General features: G+C 42.8%; 2 protein-coding genes across 3 annotated transcripts; both read left to right on the forward strand.

Moving 5' to 3' along the window:
- The first annotated feature begins 3,057 nt into the window (after positions 1 to 3,057).
- On the forward strand, positions 3,058 to 7,351 carry LOC106573414 (kelch repeat and BTB domain-containing protein 13). The gene is made up of 9 exons (XM_014148439.3): positions 3,058 to 3,373; positions 3,725 to 3,983; positions 4,169 to 4,357; positions 4,512 to 4,696; positions 4,852 to 5,203; positions 5,301 to 5,446; positions 5,732 to 5,886; positions 6,048 to 6,205; positions 6,299 to 7,351. The coding sequence occupies exons 2-9, from the start codon at positions 3,726 to 3,728 to the stop codon at positions 6,479 to 6,481; spliced, it is 1,626 nt and encodes a 541-aa protein (XP_014003914.3). The 5' UTR covers positions 3,058 to 3,373; position 3,725; the 3' UTR covers positions 6,482 to 7,351.
- Positions 6,304 to 21,299, forward strand: LOC106573415 (carnitine O-palmitoyltransferase 1, liver isoform). 2 transcript variants are annotated; one of them, XM_045697060.2, is made up of 19 exons: positions 6,304 to 6,368; positions 14,076 to 14,235; positions 14,496 to 14,635; positions 14,955 to 15,126; positions 15,273 to 15,374; positions 15,530 to 15,667; positions 15,845 to 15,922; positions 16,035 to 16,142; positions 16,429 to 16,513; positions 16,724 to 16,919; positions 17,040 to 17,225; positions 17,407 to 17,512; positions 18,400 to 18,516; positions 18,712 to 18,876; positions 19,072 to 19,206; positions 19,766 to 19,918; positions 20,033 to 20,146; positions 20,414 to 20,506; positions 20,631 to 21,299. In XM_045697060.2, exons 2-19 carry the CDS (start codon positions 14,095 to 14,097, stop codon positions 20,727 to 20,729), a joined length of 2,328 nt encoding a protein of 775 aa, XP_045553016.2. In that variant the 5' UTR covers positions 6,304 to 6,368; positions 14,076 to 14,094; the 3' UTR covers positions 20,730 to 21,299. The 2 variants fall into 2 exon arrangements, with proteins under 2 accessions (XP_045553016.2, XP_014003915.3); XM_014148440.3 differs by lacking the exon at positions 6,304 to 6,368 and adding an exon at positions 8,102 to 8,371.
- The last annotated feature ends 52 nt before the right edge of the window (positions 21,300 to 21,351 follow it).

Genomic DNA, 21,351 nt, shown 5'->3' on the forward strand with positions numbered 1-21,351 from the left:
CAGTGTATTGTAACATCAATTAATGTAATTCGCATGACATTGCAGGTTTAGGTGTTTTATGGTCTCTCCACTTCTCTTTCTGTTGCTAAGTGAGTTGTTCTATGACCTGGATAAACAGTGGCATGTGCTTCCAAAACACATCAATATTTACATTGTCATTTCAGGACTATGCCCAGTCTCGATTTGATGCTTACTTCGGCAGAAAAAGCTACTTTTTAGTTTGGTTCATTTATTATTCAAAGTATGTATAAAGGGAGTTGGGTGAAATGATAACATAGCAGAAACATGGTCAGCTAGGCAGATTTATTAAGTGGTGAAACCAAGCCAAATAAGGGGAAAAATACCCACTAAAGAGTCTGAGGTGGATTTTTACAAGATAATCCATCCTTTGAACTTTTATATTTATAATATACCACTATACCATCCATATAGTATCTTTGCTTAGTAGCATCCAATACTTTGCACTGCCTGTGACAAGTAACGGTGAAGCAGGGACTTATCTGCAATCCAACAAAATGCACTCATCAACCCCTGCTATGAAATATGAAATTCAGTGAAAAAGCACAGCAAAAATGTATGCTGTTTGTTTACATTAGTTATCTACTGGTTCCATACATTTATTTTCAAAACCTGTAGTTAGATTGTTCTCTATTCATGTGCTTTCTTTTACAGTCATTCAATTTACCTTCTTTTGTTTACCCCACCTCGTAATTTAAATGGTACATTTTGTACTTCAGTACACATTTTACTTCAGGGTCAAAATATGCACATTTTGTGTTGTCTGTTTTGTTCTTGACTTGTTTGTTAAATGTGTGTTCTTGTTTGTTATATGTGTGTTCTGTGCATGGTTTTGGGTGCTGGCATGGACATAATACAGAATGACAGAGAATCAAGCTGCAGCTCAGAACTCCATTCATACTGTAGTTATCCGTTGCTTTGTAGTACAGTATGGAACACAGACTGATGGTCCTATTCATTTAGAAATAGTAACTAAGTGGCCGGAGGAACACAACAACTTTGTTGCCGGGCAAGATTGTATGTTAACATTTATGATCATCTTCATCTATCAGTGAGTCTTAACGCTGTGGAAAAAAGCAGACGCTCAATTGCATGGTAAGTCAAATATGTTCTTTAACAGGATGTTGTTTTTGACCTTTCTCTATGATGGGTTCTGATTGAATGGGGCCTAAACTCAATGTTTGGCCTACCTGTTTCAGCATTCTCTCTAGTCAAACTATATAGCCAATCTGTTTTAAGAGTCTCTTGAGTCATTCTACTTCTTCACAACAATCAGGATGATTTTACACATTTTATGTTTGAATGACAAATGAGCAAATGTATAAAAGAGTGAAACTAAGGGTGTCACGTCCTGACCAGTATAAGGGTTATTTGTTATTGTAGTTGGGGTCAGGACGTGGCAGAGGGTATTTTGTTTATGTGGTTCGGGGTGGTGATTTATGTAGTAGGGTGTTTGATTTATTATTTCCGGGTTTTGGTCTATGTTCTATGTTTTGTATTTCTATGTTCTTTCTGGTTTGTTGTATTTCTATGTTTAGTATGATGGGGGGTTGGACTCCCAATTGGAGGCAGGTGCTTTCTCGTTGCCTCTGATTGAGAGTCCTATATGTGGGTAATTGTTTGGTTTGGTGTTGTGGGAGATTGTTTCTTGTTTTGCCTGTGTGAGCATGACAAGACTGTTTTGTTGTTTGTGAGTTCTTTGTTTTGTTATTTTGGTGATCTCTTTATTTAAAATAAATTACAAGATGAGCATCCACATTCCTGCTGCGTTTTGGTCCTCTATTCCCGACGACAACCGTTACAAAGGGATTCAAAAAGTAACATGTTTTTGGTTATAGACAATGAAAGCTAATTGCACAACATATCTCAGAGAGCAGCTTTTGAAAATAATAATCTCAGTTATATACTGTACAGCTTTCAGTATCAGAATGTGCTAAATATCGTCATCCTTTTTGTTGTTGTTGCTGAAAGCCGTCTGGCTTTTATGAAGTCATTGAAATCTGACTAGGTTTACCTTGCATTCTAATGCTGTTCCATTACTAGTAAAATGGTATAGAACTGTCTGTCACGATTTGACTATGCCCAAGGTTTCGATGTTTGTCCTTTTCCATTTCAGACCAAGAACCACAATAGCTAAACAAAACTGTCCATGACTTTGAACAACAGATTTTGTGTCTGATTTAAATGTGTATTTGGCTACTGTTTGCGTATGCCTAAAATATTATTTAAACCAAGTGTAATATCATCTGCATGATTTTTTAATTCAGGTCCAAAGATGATGGAAATGGGATCAGGTTGAAAGAAAAGTAATTTTTTTCCTTGGAATGGCAATCATTTGAACACGTCAAAATGTTGTTCAATATAATTTCTAATGTTATAAATGATTTAGTATATTTGTTTGCTAAGTGCAGTACCCTCAGTTTTGGTATGTCAGTTATAATAAAGGTTTCCCTATCAATTGACCCTATAATATCAGAATTAGAATGTATGTTGTGGATGTAGGCCAATGTTAGATTTTAGAGAATATGAAACTGCCTACTTTAGAAGCCAGTGCGTCATCATCTAGCAAAATGTTTTTGTATTTTTCTTTCATTACATCTCAATCCTGTCCAAAATCCTCCTTGCACTGCAACTGCGGTGTAAATATGATAATTTAACAGCTAATAAACATGCTTGATACCTGATTGATTACGAATATTCATTTATTGATATGGCAACAGTTCTTTTCACCTTGTACGTGTACTGTAGTAAAACAATACATGTTCAGGAACCAGAGCTCCCCCTAATGGTACAATTCTTAGCAGATTTAGGGGAGTCGTATTTCACACTAGCATACTTAATGCTAATCTGTAAGGATTGGGTAGATAGTCAATATGGAAATAGCTGCGCCTCTTAACTAGGTGGGAGTTTCACTATATCACTAACATCTATATTTTTTCCTTTCAGTGCGTAGAAGTAAGGGGAATGGGGAGTACCTAGGGGTAGGGGCTAGGGGTTGATTTGGAATTAGGCACAAGTCCCCCATGATGCCTAAAATAGATCAGTCCTGTAGAGCTGTTTTTCTGCACCCAGTTCCATGTAAGCCCTGCTTGGACTGTCGATGTAGGAGAGGCTTTATAACTGACCTTGTCTACTCGCACACGGGGATCAAAGCTGGATTTTGGATTTATGCACATTTGGGATGTCATTGTTAGGGGTCCAAGCAACATAGTTGCTGTTGGCCTATTGCATTTCTTTCTTCTTTTGTGTGGCCACTGGTGTGTGGCATTCAGCTAGTATTATAGCTGCTTCTGCTGCTGGACTGTTATCTTATCAGACATGTGACTCTGAGCTGCGATGGATCAGGGAGATAAATGTGTGTTAGGACCCTCGAGTGTCTGTTCAGTGTTCAGTGTGTTTCCTTCATGCTCAGTATTGTTTTTGTGTAATGCAAGCCCTTCTCCTTGAGTTCTCTATAGCAGGAGGTTGTTCAATGTTTCTAGGATCTAAGTTTAAATCTGGGTTTCTCACAGTTAGTGCCTACCATAGGCCTGTTTTTCTTCCAATGACAAATAATTGGTCAAATGTATTACATAAATCTTTAAAAAATGACACAGATATATTTTGGCTAGTCCCAACACAGTTTTGAGAGACAGAAAATAAGATTGATTTGTGAGATAGATGAGGTAACGCCCTTTAATATTAGTAAATCATCTTTTCTCCTCAGTATGATAAGTCTTCTCAGACCGTATGTGAAAGTTGTGGTGCTGTGGATCAGCGGGTGGTTGAAGTATGCTTTACAGAGGGTGTGGAGAATGCCGTTCTCAGTGCCACACACCTGGGTGACATCACCAGGCAACTCAGGTGAAGGACTGTATGACAGGGTGTCAAAGGAGTGGCTAACCAATGAGATGTATCGTACCTATCACCATGGAGATGGAAGTGGAACAATGGTTACAGTCCAGACCAGCACACATGCCTTCCACGTAAGTTAACAGCTGCTGTATGTCATCACATCATCCCTGCATTGCCTTTAGAAATGGTACACCGCTCTTCTCCATTATGGAGATTGTCTCATCAGACATACTGCAGAATTTTTCCATAACTTGACATAATGACAAAGATAAACCTTCCATCTATGTTTTTTTGTTCTTTCATCTGGGTGTATAAGGTGAACCTTGGTCGTCTGACTGACTGTAGTGAGTACTTCAGAGCCCTGTCCCAGTCCAGTATGAGAGAGACCACAGAGAGCCTGATTGTCCTGGACCACATTCCCTCCTCAGTCTTCCATTCCCTCCTAGAATTCTGCTTCCGGAATGACTTCAGCGTTCCCCAGGAGGAGTTGGGAGAACACATCCAAGTGGGTGGACGTCTTATTCCCCATATATCATACTTATTTTCCACTCATATGGAAATGAATCTGTCCCAGGCTGGCACATCACACAGAGAACCAGCAATTTATTGTTTTAAATCTCATATGTATGATAACTCTCTTTCTCTGTCTGACTCTGGAGGTGGGCAGCTACCTGCTGGCTGAGGCCTTTGTGTCGCAGTGCCTGTTGGCCCTGTCTGGTGTTCTAACCCCAGACTCCTGTCTGTCCTACCTGGCTCTGGCCCGGGACATCTGCTGTACTGAGCTGGAGACGACTGTGTTCTCCTACCTCAGCAGACACCTGCTGGAGCTGCCTCACCTCACCAGGTACAGCATGACATTCCCCAATACCTGACCTCATTTAATCGGCCTACTTCATGGGTTTCAATTTCCACACCAAGCAAATAATCTTCAGTTGCAAGGGGTGAACTCTCCTTTCAATTGAAAACAGATTATTCTTCATATTGTGAATGCATGGCCAGGTGTTTGCCGGCTGAAGACAGGGCTGAACTGGCCCGTCTGAGGTGGCAGGGTGATCTCCGGCTCTGCTGCGTGAGGAAGGAGAACCTGACCTCCTGGAATGACCTAGAAACAGAAGCCTCCCGCCACCTCTTCACCCTGGATGGATCAGAGGTCACTGGTGACTGGCGTCCAATAACAGAGCTCCCTTTCATGGCTGATAAGTGGTGCTTCACCACGGTGGTTCTACTCAACTACCTCTACCTCATCGGTGGCTACAGGCAGCGGGCCAAAAGGGGCTGGGAGTTCAAAATGGCCTCCTTTAGGTACAACCCCTTCACCAACACCTGGGTCTCCACTGCACCTCTCATCAAGGTACAGGAAAGACATCCACCTTATGAAAATCAATCATTGTTAATCATTGTTATATAAAACGTATATTAAGTGTCTGTATCTGTTGTCTTCCCGACAGCACAGGAGGCATTTCAGTGCGGTGTCATGTGATGGCTGTATCTATGCTGTGGGAGGCTGGTACTTGGACTCTCTGGTGACTCCTGACTCCAGCACAGCCCTGTACACTGCTGTGGAGCGATACCACCCCTGGGACAACACATGGACGTAGGATACGGCTCCTACCTGGATGTGTATTATTATGTTGCTACTATGGCTGTCAAACGATAAAAACATTTAATCGACTTAATCACAGTATTTGCTGTTATTATTCGCGATTAATCACAAATTCAGAATTTGAAGATTTTTTTATATATACAAAAAGCATTACAAGAATATTGATGTCTTGATTTTGTCCAAAGTAACTCGAGTTGACTGATTAACTCTGACAGCCCTAGCTGCTACTGTACCTCTTAGTCTAACCTATAGGTTTGTGTGTGTTCTCTGCTGCAGGTTTGTCTCCTCTCTGCCTCTGACTGACTTACAGTTCACCATGTCCCTGTCCCATGACCTCCCTCTGGCCACCAGCCTGGGCTCCTGTCTCTATGTCCTGGGGAACATCCAGAGGACTGGAGAAAAGCTGCTTCTACAGTATGACACCAGGCAAGGTAAAGCAGTATCAATCTTGAGTGGAGTTGTTCCTTGCAACCTTACATGTTGGTCAATTGCAGGCTGTAGTCTAATCAATAACAGCCTTTGAGCCCGAAAAACACACATACAAACACATACAGACAAACATGCACACTCCTGTTATCTCTGTCTTTCCCAGACTTATGGTCTGAGCTGCTCCCTACCCTAACCAAAGCCAACGCTGACCTCCCCAGCCTCTACTTCCTGGGTGCCACGGACCGGCTGTTTGTGATTGGAGGAAACAACTCAGAGAATGTGGTGACATCATTCTGTGTGGAGTCTGGGAAGTGGGGGCAGGTGAGACCACCACCTAAGCGTTCTCTTCAATGAGATTAAGTTGCTTTTAATGCCATAGGCCTATCTATCTAATCCTCTCATTTCTGGTCCTAGGTGAAAGGGGCTGAGAAGGTAGCGTTAGCTGGACAGGGAACAGTGCTGGGTGACCAGGTGTACATGCCAGGTATAGAACACAACGCTGCTGTAAGGCTGGATCTCCACTCCTTGTCTCTCACTGTCCTCCCTCCTCTACCCATCTGCATTCGCTATGAAGCCCTCCTTCACCTTTCCTTCTAAAACAACTTTCATCAATTAGTCTGATTTGCCTTGCCTTGCTGTTTCTGGGGTTCAGGTCAGGGTTTTTGCTACATGTGAACTTCACCATTCTGTGTCAGTAACAATATGCCTTGTCCTGCTTTCACTCTGCCTTACATGACAACTTTTTTAACTTAAGTAGGCCTACTCTAAAGGAGATAACTCACCGGACCGATTGTCGGTCTGTACAGTAGGGGGCCGTGCACGGTGTCCTCCGGTTTGTGTTCAGTTTGCAATTTACAGCCAACACTCTGTTCAGAGGTACTAAGCACTCTCGCCAGCAGATGCTAGACAATCCTACTGGTCTGGCCGTCTCTTAAATCTTTACCCGGAGGAGGATTGGCTCCTAATCTCGTTTTCTTCTTAGTCAGATTCGTTTTAAAGGTTTCCTAGGGAGTTTTTCCCAGTAACCACGTTTCCTTCCAGTTTTTATGTGAGTGAAGTTATACCATACAAAAAATAAATCACTGTGGTTGAAACAGGAAGTTCTGGTACAATTGTATAAATGCCGACAGATAATTTGTGCATTCGACATGGTGGGATCTTTTTGTGTTTGTAAAATTCATTATGCGAGAAATGGTGGTGCAGTGGAAACAACTTAATGCGCAAATATTGATATATTATAACAATATCGAAGGTAACTTGGAGTCACGTGTGATGATATGGTGTGACTAAGACTCGGGAAATCATGCAGTTTATTAGGATACAGATGAAATAAGTTATGATGAATTTTACATAAGTGCACGGTGATGAGTTTGATGCTCCTTTCCAGTAAATGTTGAGTGTGACATGATGATTGATGCTTGACTGCCATTTGACAAATAAAAATATTCTGTCTCTTATCCATAATAATCTCATCATGTAGACTCACTAGCCTACACATACATTGTGCACAGCCTACCCGCACTGTACAGTATCTGCCAGCTCTTGGCTAGAGCCCACATGCTAAGTACAGAGTAGGCACATTTGCTATTTAATGCAACAGTTTTTATGACAAAATTATTGGTAGAGTCTGATAGGCATAGAAACACAATGAACTCTAGATATTTATTCGGTACATGAAAGCTTGTGTGCACTACAACATTAGTATGCACTACATCATCACATACTGATTTTTAACAGAAAAATGTCAGTTTGGTGGAAACACTGGTGGGAAAATGCACACATTTTCTATATGCAGAATTTTTAGTATTCGTGTTTGAAAATCAGTTGCCAATTGGATTGAAATATAGCTACTATTACCCTTGTTTACTCTTTTGGGAGGTTTACTTACTTATAAGCACTTTGTGACAAATGTATTTGTGATATAGAGGTTAAAGGAGAGTTAACTGCTTGGTTGACTGCCTAAAGCTTAAAGCCTGTCAAACCATTAAAAAAAACAGTGTGTCCACAGATGTAGTGATAGAAAAATGGAACATGGTGGGTTATTACGTAACACAGCCACGATAGACACACTGTTCACAGAGAGATGAAACTCGCCTCAAAAGTTGCCTCATAACTATGAATTATTAACCATTTGTCACAGGATACCATGGTAAAAACGTAGTATATACGTAAATAGATGGATGAATAAACATTAGGTATTTCTAGTGGTACTCTGTAGGTGTTTGAATGCTATGTGGTCAGCAGGCACATGAGGATACAGTCTAGCTCTAGATGGTGTCCAGCTACAGAAAGAAAAGGGGGTAGCGTTTTGCTCCCAGTACCTGAGGAAAGCTGCTTCAAGGGCATAGGAGTCACACACAGAGCACAGAGGCAGCACACACACAGAGAGAGCTCAGCTCTGGTCCAGAGGAATTCCACTGGGAGAAACCAAAGTCACTGTCTTCTTCTGTTTCACTTCAGCAAGCTTGAATTGAATCGATTTTCAAGGTATTGAATTACTGAATGTTTGGTTTTTGGATTGCTATTATGTATCAATTCTTTGGCTACTGTAGCTGTCTATATCTCTGAGAAACACTTAAGTATGTAATATTGTACTAGTGTAGTTAGTTACCATATGGATTTGTTGCTGGTGTTGGGTTGGGTGTCACCGTCTATGCACCTGATAGCTATGGGAAACATTTCAGAAGTTTGACTAACAAAAGCAAGCCAAAAGTGATTTATTCTCTACCCCCCTTGTGCCACACAATAAGTGTGTGTAATAGGCTAACGGAAAGTTAATTCATAGGAAGTCTGCATCCTCACAATTGATTTGAAAAAGTAAATGTTAACTGAAGGAAATTAATTGTCTCATTCTTCAGTTGATATTGTTAAAATCTAAACTTTTAGCTGACCGGACACATATTATAAAGCTATACTGGAGAAATATCCATTTGGCACTGATGGAACTGTATTATGTATTTGGCACTGTATTATGGCCCTGATGATCAAACCTAATTATTAGAATATTCTTTATGAATACACCATGCAATATGTTTCGTTATGTTGTCAGTGGTGTAGTAGACTGCTCTTCCTAGTCTGCAGTGTTTATATTTATAAACCGGTCCTCCTACTGAGCGCATTCCAGTAACCCAGGCTACACCGGCCTCTATATCTGCCATTTCAACTTTGCCCTACTTGGCTGCCGGCCCGGCATATGACATGGAAAAAGGAATTCAAGCCCAACTTGTCAGTCAACCGGGCCACAACATAAACAGATTTATGACCTCCACATACAAATATTTAACTAATCCTTGAAATTACAAAAGGGCTGCTTAGGGCTATTTCTTAGTAATTGTTTCCATGAGTCTAGGAAAATGAACGTTTCTCTCACCTGAAATTGATGAAGGTTCGACTTCATTCCTGCATGCATCCATTCCCACTCGTTAGCCTAAAGTTGGTTTGGTTTTAACCGTTAGGCTAAAGCAATAGTAATGGCGTCTTTTAGTAGGCACTAACTCCGCCATGGCTCGTTGGCCAATGCCTATGGAAAAATTATACATTTTTTGGTGTGTTTTTGGACAAACGCCGAAAATGAGGTATGTGGTAAACACAGACTGATCTTATACGTTTTGTTAACAAGAAGATAAGAAGATAATCTTCATCGGCTAACGTAACTTTTTGTGAATTTTGAAGCATATATGTAATCAAAACAAGCACATAAAGGCTTCATATTCATACAGCTCATGTTAACTGACTGATATTATCTCATAGAACAAAGTATAAGATCTCCTAAAGGCGCATACATAGGTTCTGTTTGGTCCTATCAGAACTCGGCTAGGAGAAGTGAACGTCTGTGCTCGCATACTCCTTAAAGACCTTCGTTTGAAAAACTAGAAAAAGAGGCAATATAACTGTTGTTTGTCCCTAGAGCCACCATGGCAACAACATTTCCATGCACTTCCTCAAAATAGTCAGAATGAATCATAGAAAAATCAAGAAATCTGTAATACGTTTTTACGTTTTACATCTACCTAAGATGTTTGGTGCAGTACTTCTCAAGTGAAAAAATGTGCATGAAAACTAGTAGTGCACATACAGTAGGGCCTAGCTGCTGCTGCGCTCTCTTGTCTCTCGTTGGATGACAGCAAACACTTCATTGAACAATCCCGTCCATAGGTCCTACCCCTACTGTTGACTGATCACCAATGAAGGGGCATAGATATCGGCTACCAGACTTCAACTTGCCTCAAGAAACATGTGTGTGGCGAAGAGCTGGAAAAAAACCTGCCGAACACCGAAATTAACAAAAACGGCACAAAATGGCGTCATAATATATTTGTGCGACAGGCGTAAGCTTGTGTTAACGTTAGACCTTATTCTCGGCATGTATCCCAAAACCCCATTCTTTCCCCATTCATTCCCCCCATAGGAATGGCTGAACAAACCAGAAATAACTAATTTCCTGGTTTTTAGGAATATAAGCTGACATGCTCTATTTGATAATTGGGCGAAGAAAATAAGGATTTCATATTTTAAATATATTTCCACACTATGAAGTTGGAATAATACTGTGAAATTGTGAAAATGATGATAATGTCCTTTTAGTGTATGAGCTGTTTGAAAAGCCCGCCTGACATTTTTGCTTGTTTTGCATGGGTGGGGTTTTGAACCACCGGCAACAACACTAATATTGAATCCTACTACACCGGCTTTGATGCTCGTCAGATGTGGCAGGGCTTGAAAAATATTATGGACTACAAAGGGAAACCAGCTGCCCAGGGACATGATTGTACCAGACGAGCTAAATGCTTTTTATGCTCGCTTCGAGGCATGAGAGCACCAGCTGTTCCGGACGACTGTGTGTTCACGCTCTCCATAGCCGATCTGAGCAAGACCTTTAAACAGGTCAACATTCGCTGACCAACTGGCAAGTGTCTTCACTGACATTTTCTACCTCTTCCTGGCCAAGACTGTAATACCTACATGTTTCAAACAGACCCCCACAGTCCATGTGGCAAAGAAAGTGAAGGTAACCTGCCTAAATGATTACTGCCCCATAGCACTCGCGTCGGTAGCCATAAAGTGCTTTGAAAGCCTGGTAATGGCACATGTCAACACAATCATAACAGAAACCCTAGACCCACTCCAATTCACATACCGCCCCAACAGATCCACAGATGACGCAATCTCAATCGCACTCCACACTGCCTTTTCCCACCTGGACAAAAGCAACACCAATGTGAGAATGCTGTTCATTGACGACAGCTCAACGTTCAACACCATAGTGCCCTCAAAGCTCATCACTAAGCAAAGGACCCTGGGACTATACACCTTCCTCTGCAACTAGATCCTGGACTTCCTGATGGGTCACCACCAGGTGGTAAGGGTAGGCAACAACACATCTGCCACGCTGATCCTCAACACTGGGGCCCCTCAGGGGTGCGTGCTTAGTCCCCTCCTGTACTCCCTGTTCACTCGTGGCCAAGCACGACTCCAACACCATCATTAAGTTTGCTGACGACACAACAGTGGTAGGCCTGATCACTGACAACGATGAGACAGCCTATAGGGAGAAAGTCAGAGACCTGGCAGTGTGTTGCCAGGACAACAACCTCTCTCTCAATGTGAGCAAGACAAAGGAGCTGATCGTGGACTATAGGAAAAGGAGGGCCGAACAGGCCGCTATTAACATTGACAGGACTGAAGTGGAGCGAGTCGAGAGTTTCAAGTTCCTTGGTGTCCACATCACGGACAAACTATCATGGTCCAAACACACCAAGACAGCTGTGAAGAGGACACGAAAAAAACATTTTCCTCCTCAGGAGACTTAAAAGATTTGGCATGGGTCCTCATATCCTCAAAAACTTCTACAGCTGCACCATCGAGAGCATCCTGACCAGTTGCATCACCGCCTGGTATGGCAACTGCTCGGCATCTCACCATAAGGCGCTACAGACGGTAGTGCGTACGGCCCAGTACATCACTGGGGCCAAGCTTCCTGACATCCCGGACCTACACTAACGTTAACAAGTTTGGGGGTCACTTAGAAATGTCCTTGTTTTTGAAAGAAAAGCACATTTTTTGTCCATTAAAATAACATCAATTTGATCAGAAATACAGTGTAGACATTGAAAATATTGTAAATGACTATTGTAGCTGGAAATGTCAGATTTTTTTATGGAATATCTACATAGGCGTATAGAGGCCCATTATCAGCAACCATCGCTCCTGTGTTCCAATGGCACGTTGTGTTAGCTAATCCAAGTTTATCCTTTGAAAAGGCTAATTGATCATTAGAAAACCCTTTTGCAATTATGTTTGCTCAGCTGAAAACTGTTGTTCTGATTAAAGAAGCAATAAAACTGGCCTTCTTTAGACTAGTTGAGTGTCTGGAGCATCAGCATTTGTGGGTTCGATTACAGGCTCAAAATGGCCAGAAACAAAGAACTTTCTTCTGAAACTCATCAGTCTACTATTGTTCTGAGAAATGAAGGCTATTCCATGCGAGAAATTGCCAAACTCCTGAAGATCTCGTACAACGCTGTGTGCTACTCCATTCACAGAATCAATCAATCAATCAAATGTATTTATAAAGCCCTTCTTACATCAGCTGATGTCACAAAGTGCTGTACAGAAACCCAGCCTAAAACCCCAAGCAGCAAGCAATGCAGGTGTAGAAGCACAGTGGCTAGGAAAAACTCCCTAGAAAGGCCAAAACCTAGGAAGAAACCTAGAGAGGAACCAGGCTATGAGGGATGGCTAGTGCTCTTCTGGCTGTGCCGGGTGGAGATTATAACAGAACCAGCAGGGTCAAATAATAATAAGCACAGTGGTTGCCGAGGGTGTAATAGGTCAGCACCTCAGGAGTAAATGTCAGTTGGCTTTTCATAGCCGATCATTCAGAGTATCTCTACCACTCCTGCTGTCTCTAGAGAGTTGAAAACAGCAGGTCTGGGACAGGTAGCACGTCCAGTGAACAGGTCAGGGTTCCATATCCGCAGGCAGAACAGTTGAAACTGGAACAGCAGCACGGCCAGGTGGACTGGAGACAGCAAGGAGTCATCAGGCCAGGTAGCCCTGAGGCATGGTCCTAGGGCTCAGGTCCTCCGAGAGAGAGAAAGAAAGAAAGAAATAAAGAAAGACAGAATTAGAGAGAGCATACTTAAATTCCCACAGGACACCGGATAAGACAGGAGAAGTACTCCAATATAACAGACTGACCCTAGCCCTGTCCGACGATACCCCCGGACAGGGCCAAACAGGCAGGATATAACCCCACCCACTTTGCCAAAGCACAGCCCCCACACCACTAGAGAGATATCTTCAACCACCAACTTACCAGTCTTACTTACTTGTCTTCAGGAAGGCAGTGAGCTGCTACGCAACAGCTTTTTCTAACATTTTTGAGAGGAATGGGAGATTCGATATAGGCCGATTAGTTTTTTATATTTCGTGGGTCAAGATTTGGCTTTTTCAAGAGAGGCTTTATTACTGCCACTATTAGTGAGTTTGGTACACATCCGGTGGATAAAGAGCCGTTTATTATGTTCAACAAAGGAGGGCCAAGCACAGGAAGCAGCTCTTTCAGTAGTTTAGTTTGAATAGGGTCCAGTATGCAGCTTGAAGGTTTAGAGGCCATGATTATTTTCATCAATGTGTCAAGAGATATAGTACTAAAAAAACTTGAGTGTCTCCCTTGATCCTAGGTCCTGGCAGAGTTGTGCAGACTGAGGACAACTGAGCTTTGGAGGAATACGCAGATTTAAAGAGGAATCTGTAATTTGCTTTCTAATGATCATGATCTTTTCCTCAAAGAAGTTCATGAATTTATCACTGCTGAAGTGAAAGCCATCCTCTCTTGGGGAATGCTGCTTTTTACTTAACTTTGCGACAGTATCAAAACATTTTTTGGGATTGTTCTTATTTTCCTCAATTAAGTTGGAAAAATAGGATGATCGAGCAGCAGTGAGGGCTCTTCGATACTGCACGGTACTGTCTTTCCAAGCTTTTTGAGAATTAAAACCAATAACGTGTTACAAAAAGTTAATGAAAGAAAGTGTTACTACTTCACAGACAGTATCTTTTCACAGTCATTACCAATTTGGGGTAAAAATGTACCCCTGTTCGCACTTTTAAGATAAAAATGTGTTGGCTCAATTAGGGTTAAAAAAGTTGAACGCCTCTCTGTCTATATCTCTCTTTTTTTTAACAGGGTCTTCGACGTCACCGGGATGGCAGAGGCACATCAGGCAGTTGGCTTCCAGTTCACCGTCACCCCAGACGGCATCGACCTCCACCTGAGCCGCGAGGTACTCAAACACATCTATCTGTCGGGAGTGACGTCATGGAGAAAGCGTGCCATAAGATTTAAGGTTTGTTTTCCAATTATTAAGTAGCCCTACAGTTATTACCAATCCTGGACCTGATAGCTAGCTTGGTGTTTGTTGCAGTACAGCAATAAAACAAATTATTAAAGTTATTATTAAAGTTATTATTATTGCCTTGATTGATTCAGGTGTGTGTAGCCTACTGCTGAGCTGGGACAAATGCTTGCACATCTAGGAATAGCCTAGTTGGTCTGTTTGTAGGCTAACTACCTAAATGAACATTGAATTATATTATTTTATTTCAGAATGGGATATTGACAGGGGTCTACCCTGCCAGCCCATCCAGTTTGCTGATCGTGGTGATAGCCACCATGAGCACCATATATGCCAGGATAGACCCATCACTGGGAATGATAGACACCATCAAGAGGACCATGTCTGTCAGGTCAGTGAGCAAATAACACAATGATGAACAGGAATTGTGGAACAGCGATACGTCTTCTTTTCAGCCTGTGGTTATCTGTCAAAATAATTTCCTCGTGAAGGACAATAAACATAATTTTGATTGTTTGATGGTTCGATTTTTTTGCCTAATGCTATTTTGTTGTGATAAAATGAGGTAAAGTTGTGTTCTCTCCTGTGTCCAGTGGCTACATGACAGTGATGAGTGCCATTCCGTTTGAAAAACAATTTTAAATAGTTTGCTTGCTGCAGTACCTGACTGGATTTTCTCCTTTCCACTCTTTCGTCTCCCCTCACTCCAGTGGCTACATGACAGTGCAGACCCAGACAGTGTTTAGTGCCATCCTGTTTTCCACAGGGCTGTGGCTCTCTCTCATCCTCATGCTGAGGTACACTCTCAAGGCCCTTCTCTCCTACCACGCCTGGATCTTTGAGTCCCACGGCAAAATTAGCTTCTGCACCAAACTCTGGCTGGTATGTCTGTTAAATGTCTCTATTTCAAAATCAACATGACCAAAAGAGCAGCTCACTCATAGCTCAGAATCAAGACAACATATTGTCTGAGCTCAGTATTTGATCATTCTGGCAATTAACCCAGTCATTGTGTTGTTTCTCCTCAGAGTCTGGTGAAGATGTTCTCTGGGCGCAGACCTCTCCTCTATAGCTTCCAGACCTCCCTACCCAGACTACCTGTGCCTCGCGTTGATGACACCATAACCAGAGTGAGAGAAAGAGAGATGATTATGTGTCTCATATGCTTGGTTGAATTACAATATCAAACTGATAATTTGTTCAGGAGAGACCATGACCAGTATATAACCATATATGTACACTACATATCGGTATTATATCATATAATCTCTCTATGACCTTGCAGTACCTGGAGTCAGTTCGCCCCCTGCTGGATGATGAGCAGTACAACCAGATGGAGGTGGTGGCCAATAACTTCAAGAAGGACCAGGCACCCAAACTCCAGAAATACCTCATCCTCAAATCCTGGTGGGCTACTAACTATGTACGTATTCCGATTGTTTCAAAGTGGCATGTTAGGATACATTAAACAATAATGTTGGTAGCTTTATTTATCAAAAATAAATGACTGTATTACTGTTTTGGTGAGTGTTGAAATTGCTCTTTAAAACAAAATAGGTGTCAAACAAATGATTGTAATAGATTGCTTTACCTGTTGCAGGTGAGTGATTGGTGGGAGGAGTACATCTACCTTAGAGGCAGGAGTCCCATCATGGTCAACAGTAACTTCTACGCCATGGTAAGACATGTCTGTACTGTACGTGTACTGTAGACATTATACAGGGAACATGGCATTAATTAAGATGCATCCAGTAACGCTTCCCTAATGCTGTACTGATGATCTGATTTAGGATCTGCTGTACGTGACTCCCACACACAGACAGGCAGCTCGGGCAGGGAATGTTGTTCACGCTATGCTGCAGTACCGCCGCAAACTAGAGAGAGGAGAACATGCACCGGTAACGAAAACCCCTCTCTCTGTCTCTCTTACCCCTCTTCTCTCCCTATCTCCCTTCCCCTGAGAGTATTTAGGTCCCTCCCCCATTTCCCCTTGGACCCTTGGCCCACTCTCTACCCCTTAAATAACCCAGGTCATCTCCCTCCTCCTTCTCTGTTAACCTAAATCATCCTCCCACTGCCTTTGACTTATTTCTGCTCTACTAAAGTAACCCCACTCTCTCTCTTTTCTCTCTCTCTCTTTTCTCTCTCTCCTCTCTCTCTCTCCCTCTGTCTTTCTCTCACTAGTTGAGGGCTCTGGGGGTGGTGCCCATGTGTTCTTATCAGATGGAGAGGATGTTCAACACCACACGTATCCCTGGTATAGAGACAGGTGAGCACACTGCTGCCTGCTGGGGGCATAACACTATCAGACTATCGCTGGGTAGTTGCATGACTAAATATGAACATGCATTTGTGTTAGACACATCTTCCGAAATCGTAGACAAAAGCTATAATTCAAGAGAAGCGTTATGTGCCTCCCCCCACCCCCAAATAATGTTCTATGTTCTCTCCTCTCCCCCTCTCCTTCTCCGTGATCCAGACTTTGTTCAGCACCTGAGTGACCGGAAGCACCTGGTGGTGTACCATAAGGGCCGCTTCTTTAAGGTGTGGCTGTACTACGGGGGACGTCACCTCTGGCCCTCCGAGCTGGAGATTCAGTTCCAGAGGATCCTCGACGACACCACCGAGCCACAGCCTGGGGAACTCAAACTGGCTGCCCTCACAGCCGGCAACAGGTATATACACATATAGGCATGAAAGTGCAGACACACCTGCACACACACACACAGAGGGGTACATATACACCCCCCTTCCTTACACACACATCAGAAATAAAACAGCCACCTCTCCTCCAGAGTTCCGTGGGCGCGAGCTCGTCTGAAGTACTTCAGCCAGGGTGTTAACAAAGCCTCTCTGGAAGCCATCGAGACGTCAGCTTTCTTCCTCACCCTTGATGACGAGGTGCATGGTTATGACCCTGAAAAGCTGAGGTCATTGGACCTGTATGCCAAGTCCCTGCTGCACGGGAAGTGCTATGACAGGTGAGACAAACAGGAAGTGCTATGACAGGTAGGACAGGACAGGAAATAAGGAAGAAAACATCCATTGTAAAGCAGGCCTATTTTTCAGTAAACTGTAGTTTAGTGGTAAATTGTTGTTCTGTGCACTGCCTTGTGATGAGTGTGTTACAGTGTTTAACCCGATATGCATTCTTTCTCTCAGGTGGTTTGACAAATCTTTCACTCTGATCGCTTATAAGAACGGTAAACTGGGGGTTAATGCAGAACACTCATGGGCAGACGCTCCCATTATAGGACACATGTGGGAGGTAATAACCATATTATTGGTGGTGTATTAATGATGCATTGCATTAATGAACAAACAAGTTTTTCTAAAACACATTATAAACTGGGTGGTTCAAGCCCTGAATGCTGATTGGTTGAAAGCCATGGTATATCAAACCATATACCACCTGTATGACGTTGGTAACCAGTTTATAATAGCAATAATGCACCTCGGGGGTTTGTGATATATGGCCAATATACCACTGCTTAGGGCTGTATCCAGGCACTCCACGTTGCATCGTGCTAAGAACAGCCCTTAGCCGTTGTAAATTGGTCATATACCACACCCCGTGCCTTATTGCCTAAATATAGACTAAGTGTACAAAACATTAAGTACACCTGCTCTTTCCATGACATAGACTCACTTGTTAAATCCACTTCAATCAGTGTAGATGAAGGGGAGGAGACAGGTTAAAGAATGATTTTTAAGCCTTGAGACAATTGAGACTTGAATTGTGTATGTCTGCCATTCAGAGTGTAAATGGGCAAGACAAAAGATTTAAGTGCCTTTGAACAGGGTATGGTAGTAGGTGCCAGGCGTACCGGTTTGTGTCAAGAACTACAACACTGCTGGGTTTTTCACTCAACAGTTTTCCGTGTGTATCAAGAATGGTCCACCACCTAAAGGACATCCAGTCAACTTGACACAACTGTGGGAAGCATTGGAGTCAACTTGGGCCAGTGGAATGCTTTCGACACCTTTGTAGAGTCCATGCCCTGACGAATTGAGGCTGTTCTGAGGGCAAAGGGGGGGGTGCAACTCAATATTAGGCAGGTGTCCTTAATATTTTGTACACTCAGTGTATGACATTGTGATTAATTGGGATGTGTGTTGTGTGAGTCTAATGATTGTTGTGCTGTCTCTGTGTAGTATGTCCTAGCAATGGACTGCTTCCATCTGGGCTACACAGAGGAGGGGCACTGCAAAGGAGACATCAGCAACGGCCTGCCTCCCCCCATCAAACTACAATGGGACATTCCACTGGAAGTATGACTTCTAATGTGTTAGGGATAAAAGTTGTAGCTTTAGTAAAGAGGAAAGGGGATGAATGCAAATTCTCTCTGTAGAGTCAGTAACACTAGTTTAGACTGTGTTGTGTTCAGTAGACCATTCAGTAGCTTCTACAGGCTGCCCTGTGTCTTGCTGACCCTGTATGTCCTCTGGTCTCTCCTCGTCCCTCAGTGCCAGGAGGTCATTGAGGATTCCTACATGGTTGCCAAGGTGATAGCTGATGACGTGGACTTTCATGGCTGTCTGTTTGATGAGTTTGGGAAAGGCCTGATCAAGAAGAGTAGGACCAGTCCTGATGCCTTCATACAGCTAGCACTGCAGCTGGCCCAATTCAGGGTATGACTGCGTGAGCGTGCGTGCGTGCGTGCGTGTGTGTGCTTTCGTCATGAATAGTCATGACACCTGACCTGATGTCAACGGATGATACCAGACAAACAATACAACACAATGATTAGGTTAACATTAACAACACAAGACACTATCAAGTCCATAGCAATGCATCTGAATGTATTTGTTGTCTATGTGTTGTAGGATAAGGGGGAGTTCTGTCTGACGTATGAGGCCTCGATGACCCGGATGTTCCGTGAGGGTAGGACAGAGACGGTTCGCTCCTGCACCTCAGAGTCCACAGCCTTTGTCAGAGCCATGGAGGACAAGAGCACTACGGTGAGGACACGCCTCAGTTAATCATGTCAGAGAAAATATAGAATTAACTAATGACAACACAAGAGCAGTAACACTCACCTTCCACTTACATGCTAGAACCTTCTAGACCATCAGACGGTTGACAGTATCTGATGTTAAACACAGTGTGGGTTCAGCACTGCAGATCAGTAGTTCCACAGTCAGTAGCCTTGTCTGTGGGAGTTACTGATAGAGAGTGACATGATGTAACTTCCAGTAAGGCTCAGGTCACTCTGACTGAAAACTAGGTCACCAGGACCCAAATGTCTGTTTCTGGACTCTGATCTCTGAACTTGGCCAGCTACTGGCTATGTACTTTTTATTTTTGCTCCAGCCCTGTGCTAACATACCTGATTTACCTAATCAAAGTGCTGATAAACAGCTGATAGGTAGAATCAGGTGTGTCTGAGTAGGGCTGCACCAAATACCTGCACACTCAGTAGCTTTCCAGGTGGAGGGTTGGCCACCACTGCTCTATCTGCTGTGTTTTTGAGCTGGATCGAGGTTTTGATTGAATATCCTCCGTTTTCTCTGTGGAAAGAGTGCCCAAAGGTTGGACCTCTTCCGGAAGGCCGCAGACAAGCACCAGAACATGTACCGTTTGGCCATGACAGGCTCTGGCATCGACAGACACCTCTTCTGTCTCTACATCATGTCTAAGTACCTCAGCATCGACTCACCATTCCTCAAACAGGTGTGTGGGTGTGATGTTAACACCATTATACATGTTAAATGATACTTTGGTGGCCAAGTGAAATGATATCAGAGATTTACGCTTACTCCCTCACCCTTCTCCCTCTCGGTTTAGGTGTTGTCAGAACCCTGGAGGTTGTCCACTAGTCAGACTCCTCAACAGCAACTCAACATGGTCGACATAAAGAGGTTCCCCAGATACGTGAGCGCAGGAGGGGGGTTCGGCCCTGTGAGTCAAACACACACACACACACACACACACACACACACACACACACACACACACACACACACACACACACACACACACACACACACACACACACACACACACACACACACACACACACACGGTAAGAAATTAGCTGGTACCAGAATCTCAAGTCCTACTGCCATTGTGTCCTTCTCTGTTACTTCTTCTATGTCTGCTTTTACTTCTATGTAGTGGTCAGAGTTAGGGGTGAGTAGTAGTGATGTGTCTCTCCTGCGCCCCCAGGTGGCTGATGACGGCTATGGCGTCTCTTACATCATTATAGGAGAGAACCTCATCACATTCCACATCTCCAGCAAGTTTTCCAGCCCTGAGACAGTGAGACCACTGTCTAACACTACACAAACCTACTGAACCATACAGTATATAGCCCTCACATATTACCTTAATGGCAATCTAGGTGAATATTTATCAGGTTAAACAACTGTCTTGTTCTCTGTAGGACTCGTACCGCTTTGGACAGAACATTCGACAGGCCATGTTGGACATTCGTGCGCTATTCGACCAAAAAGACAAGAAGGAGAAGGAGAAAGAGATGTGATGTGATGAGTAGACAGACTGGAAGGTCTTTATAGCCTTCATACCACATTTTTGTGCTCTGTGACTTTACAACATTGTTTCCCAAACGGCTGGTCACGACTAGTCTCTTCTGGGTAACGACTTTAGACTGGGTCAAGTTATAAAACTTCTGGATATCTACTCAGATAGCAGGAGGAATAGCTTTGCAGAAAGAATACATATTTAATATAGCATTTTTACTTTTCAGACACTATCCTTTCTATAAAAGAGCAGTGAATTTTGAGTATAGTTTTGAACCGATTCTGGCAAGAGCAATGGAGCACATAATGCCTTGGTGGCCATATAGAACAATTGTTAATCTGATTTTGATTGTAGTAGAATGATATATGAATGTAGCCTTGTAAGGATAGGCCACTCATCTGTTTAGACAGAGGTCATAGTATTTGCTTCTGATTGTAATATGTGTACACTTGTAAATACCACTGTTTTGAGTATTTTAAGTGTTGTAATAAATAAGGTTGTATATCTGAATCTGTTATGCTTATGTATTTGTGTTTATTAGTATATTATAATAAAGGATATGTTGATTGTTTGACTTCTTCTTTGGACTCCAGGACAGTTAGAAATGAATACTCTCATACCTC

This window comes from Salmo salar, chromosome 16, assembly GCF_965601325.2.
Source record: "Salmo salar chromosome 16, fSalSal1, whole genome shotgun sequence".
NCBI lineage: Eukaryota > Metazoa > Chordata > Actinopteri > Salmoniformes > Salmonidae > Salmo > Salmo salar.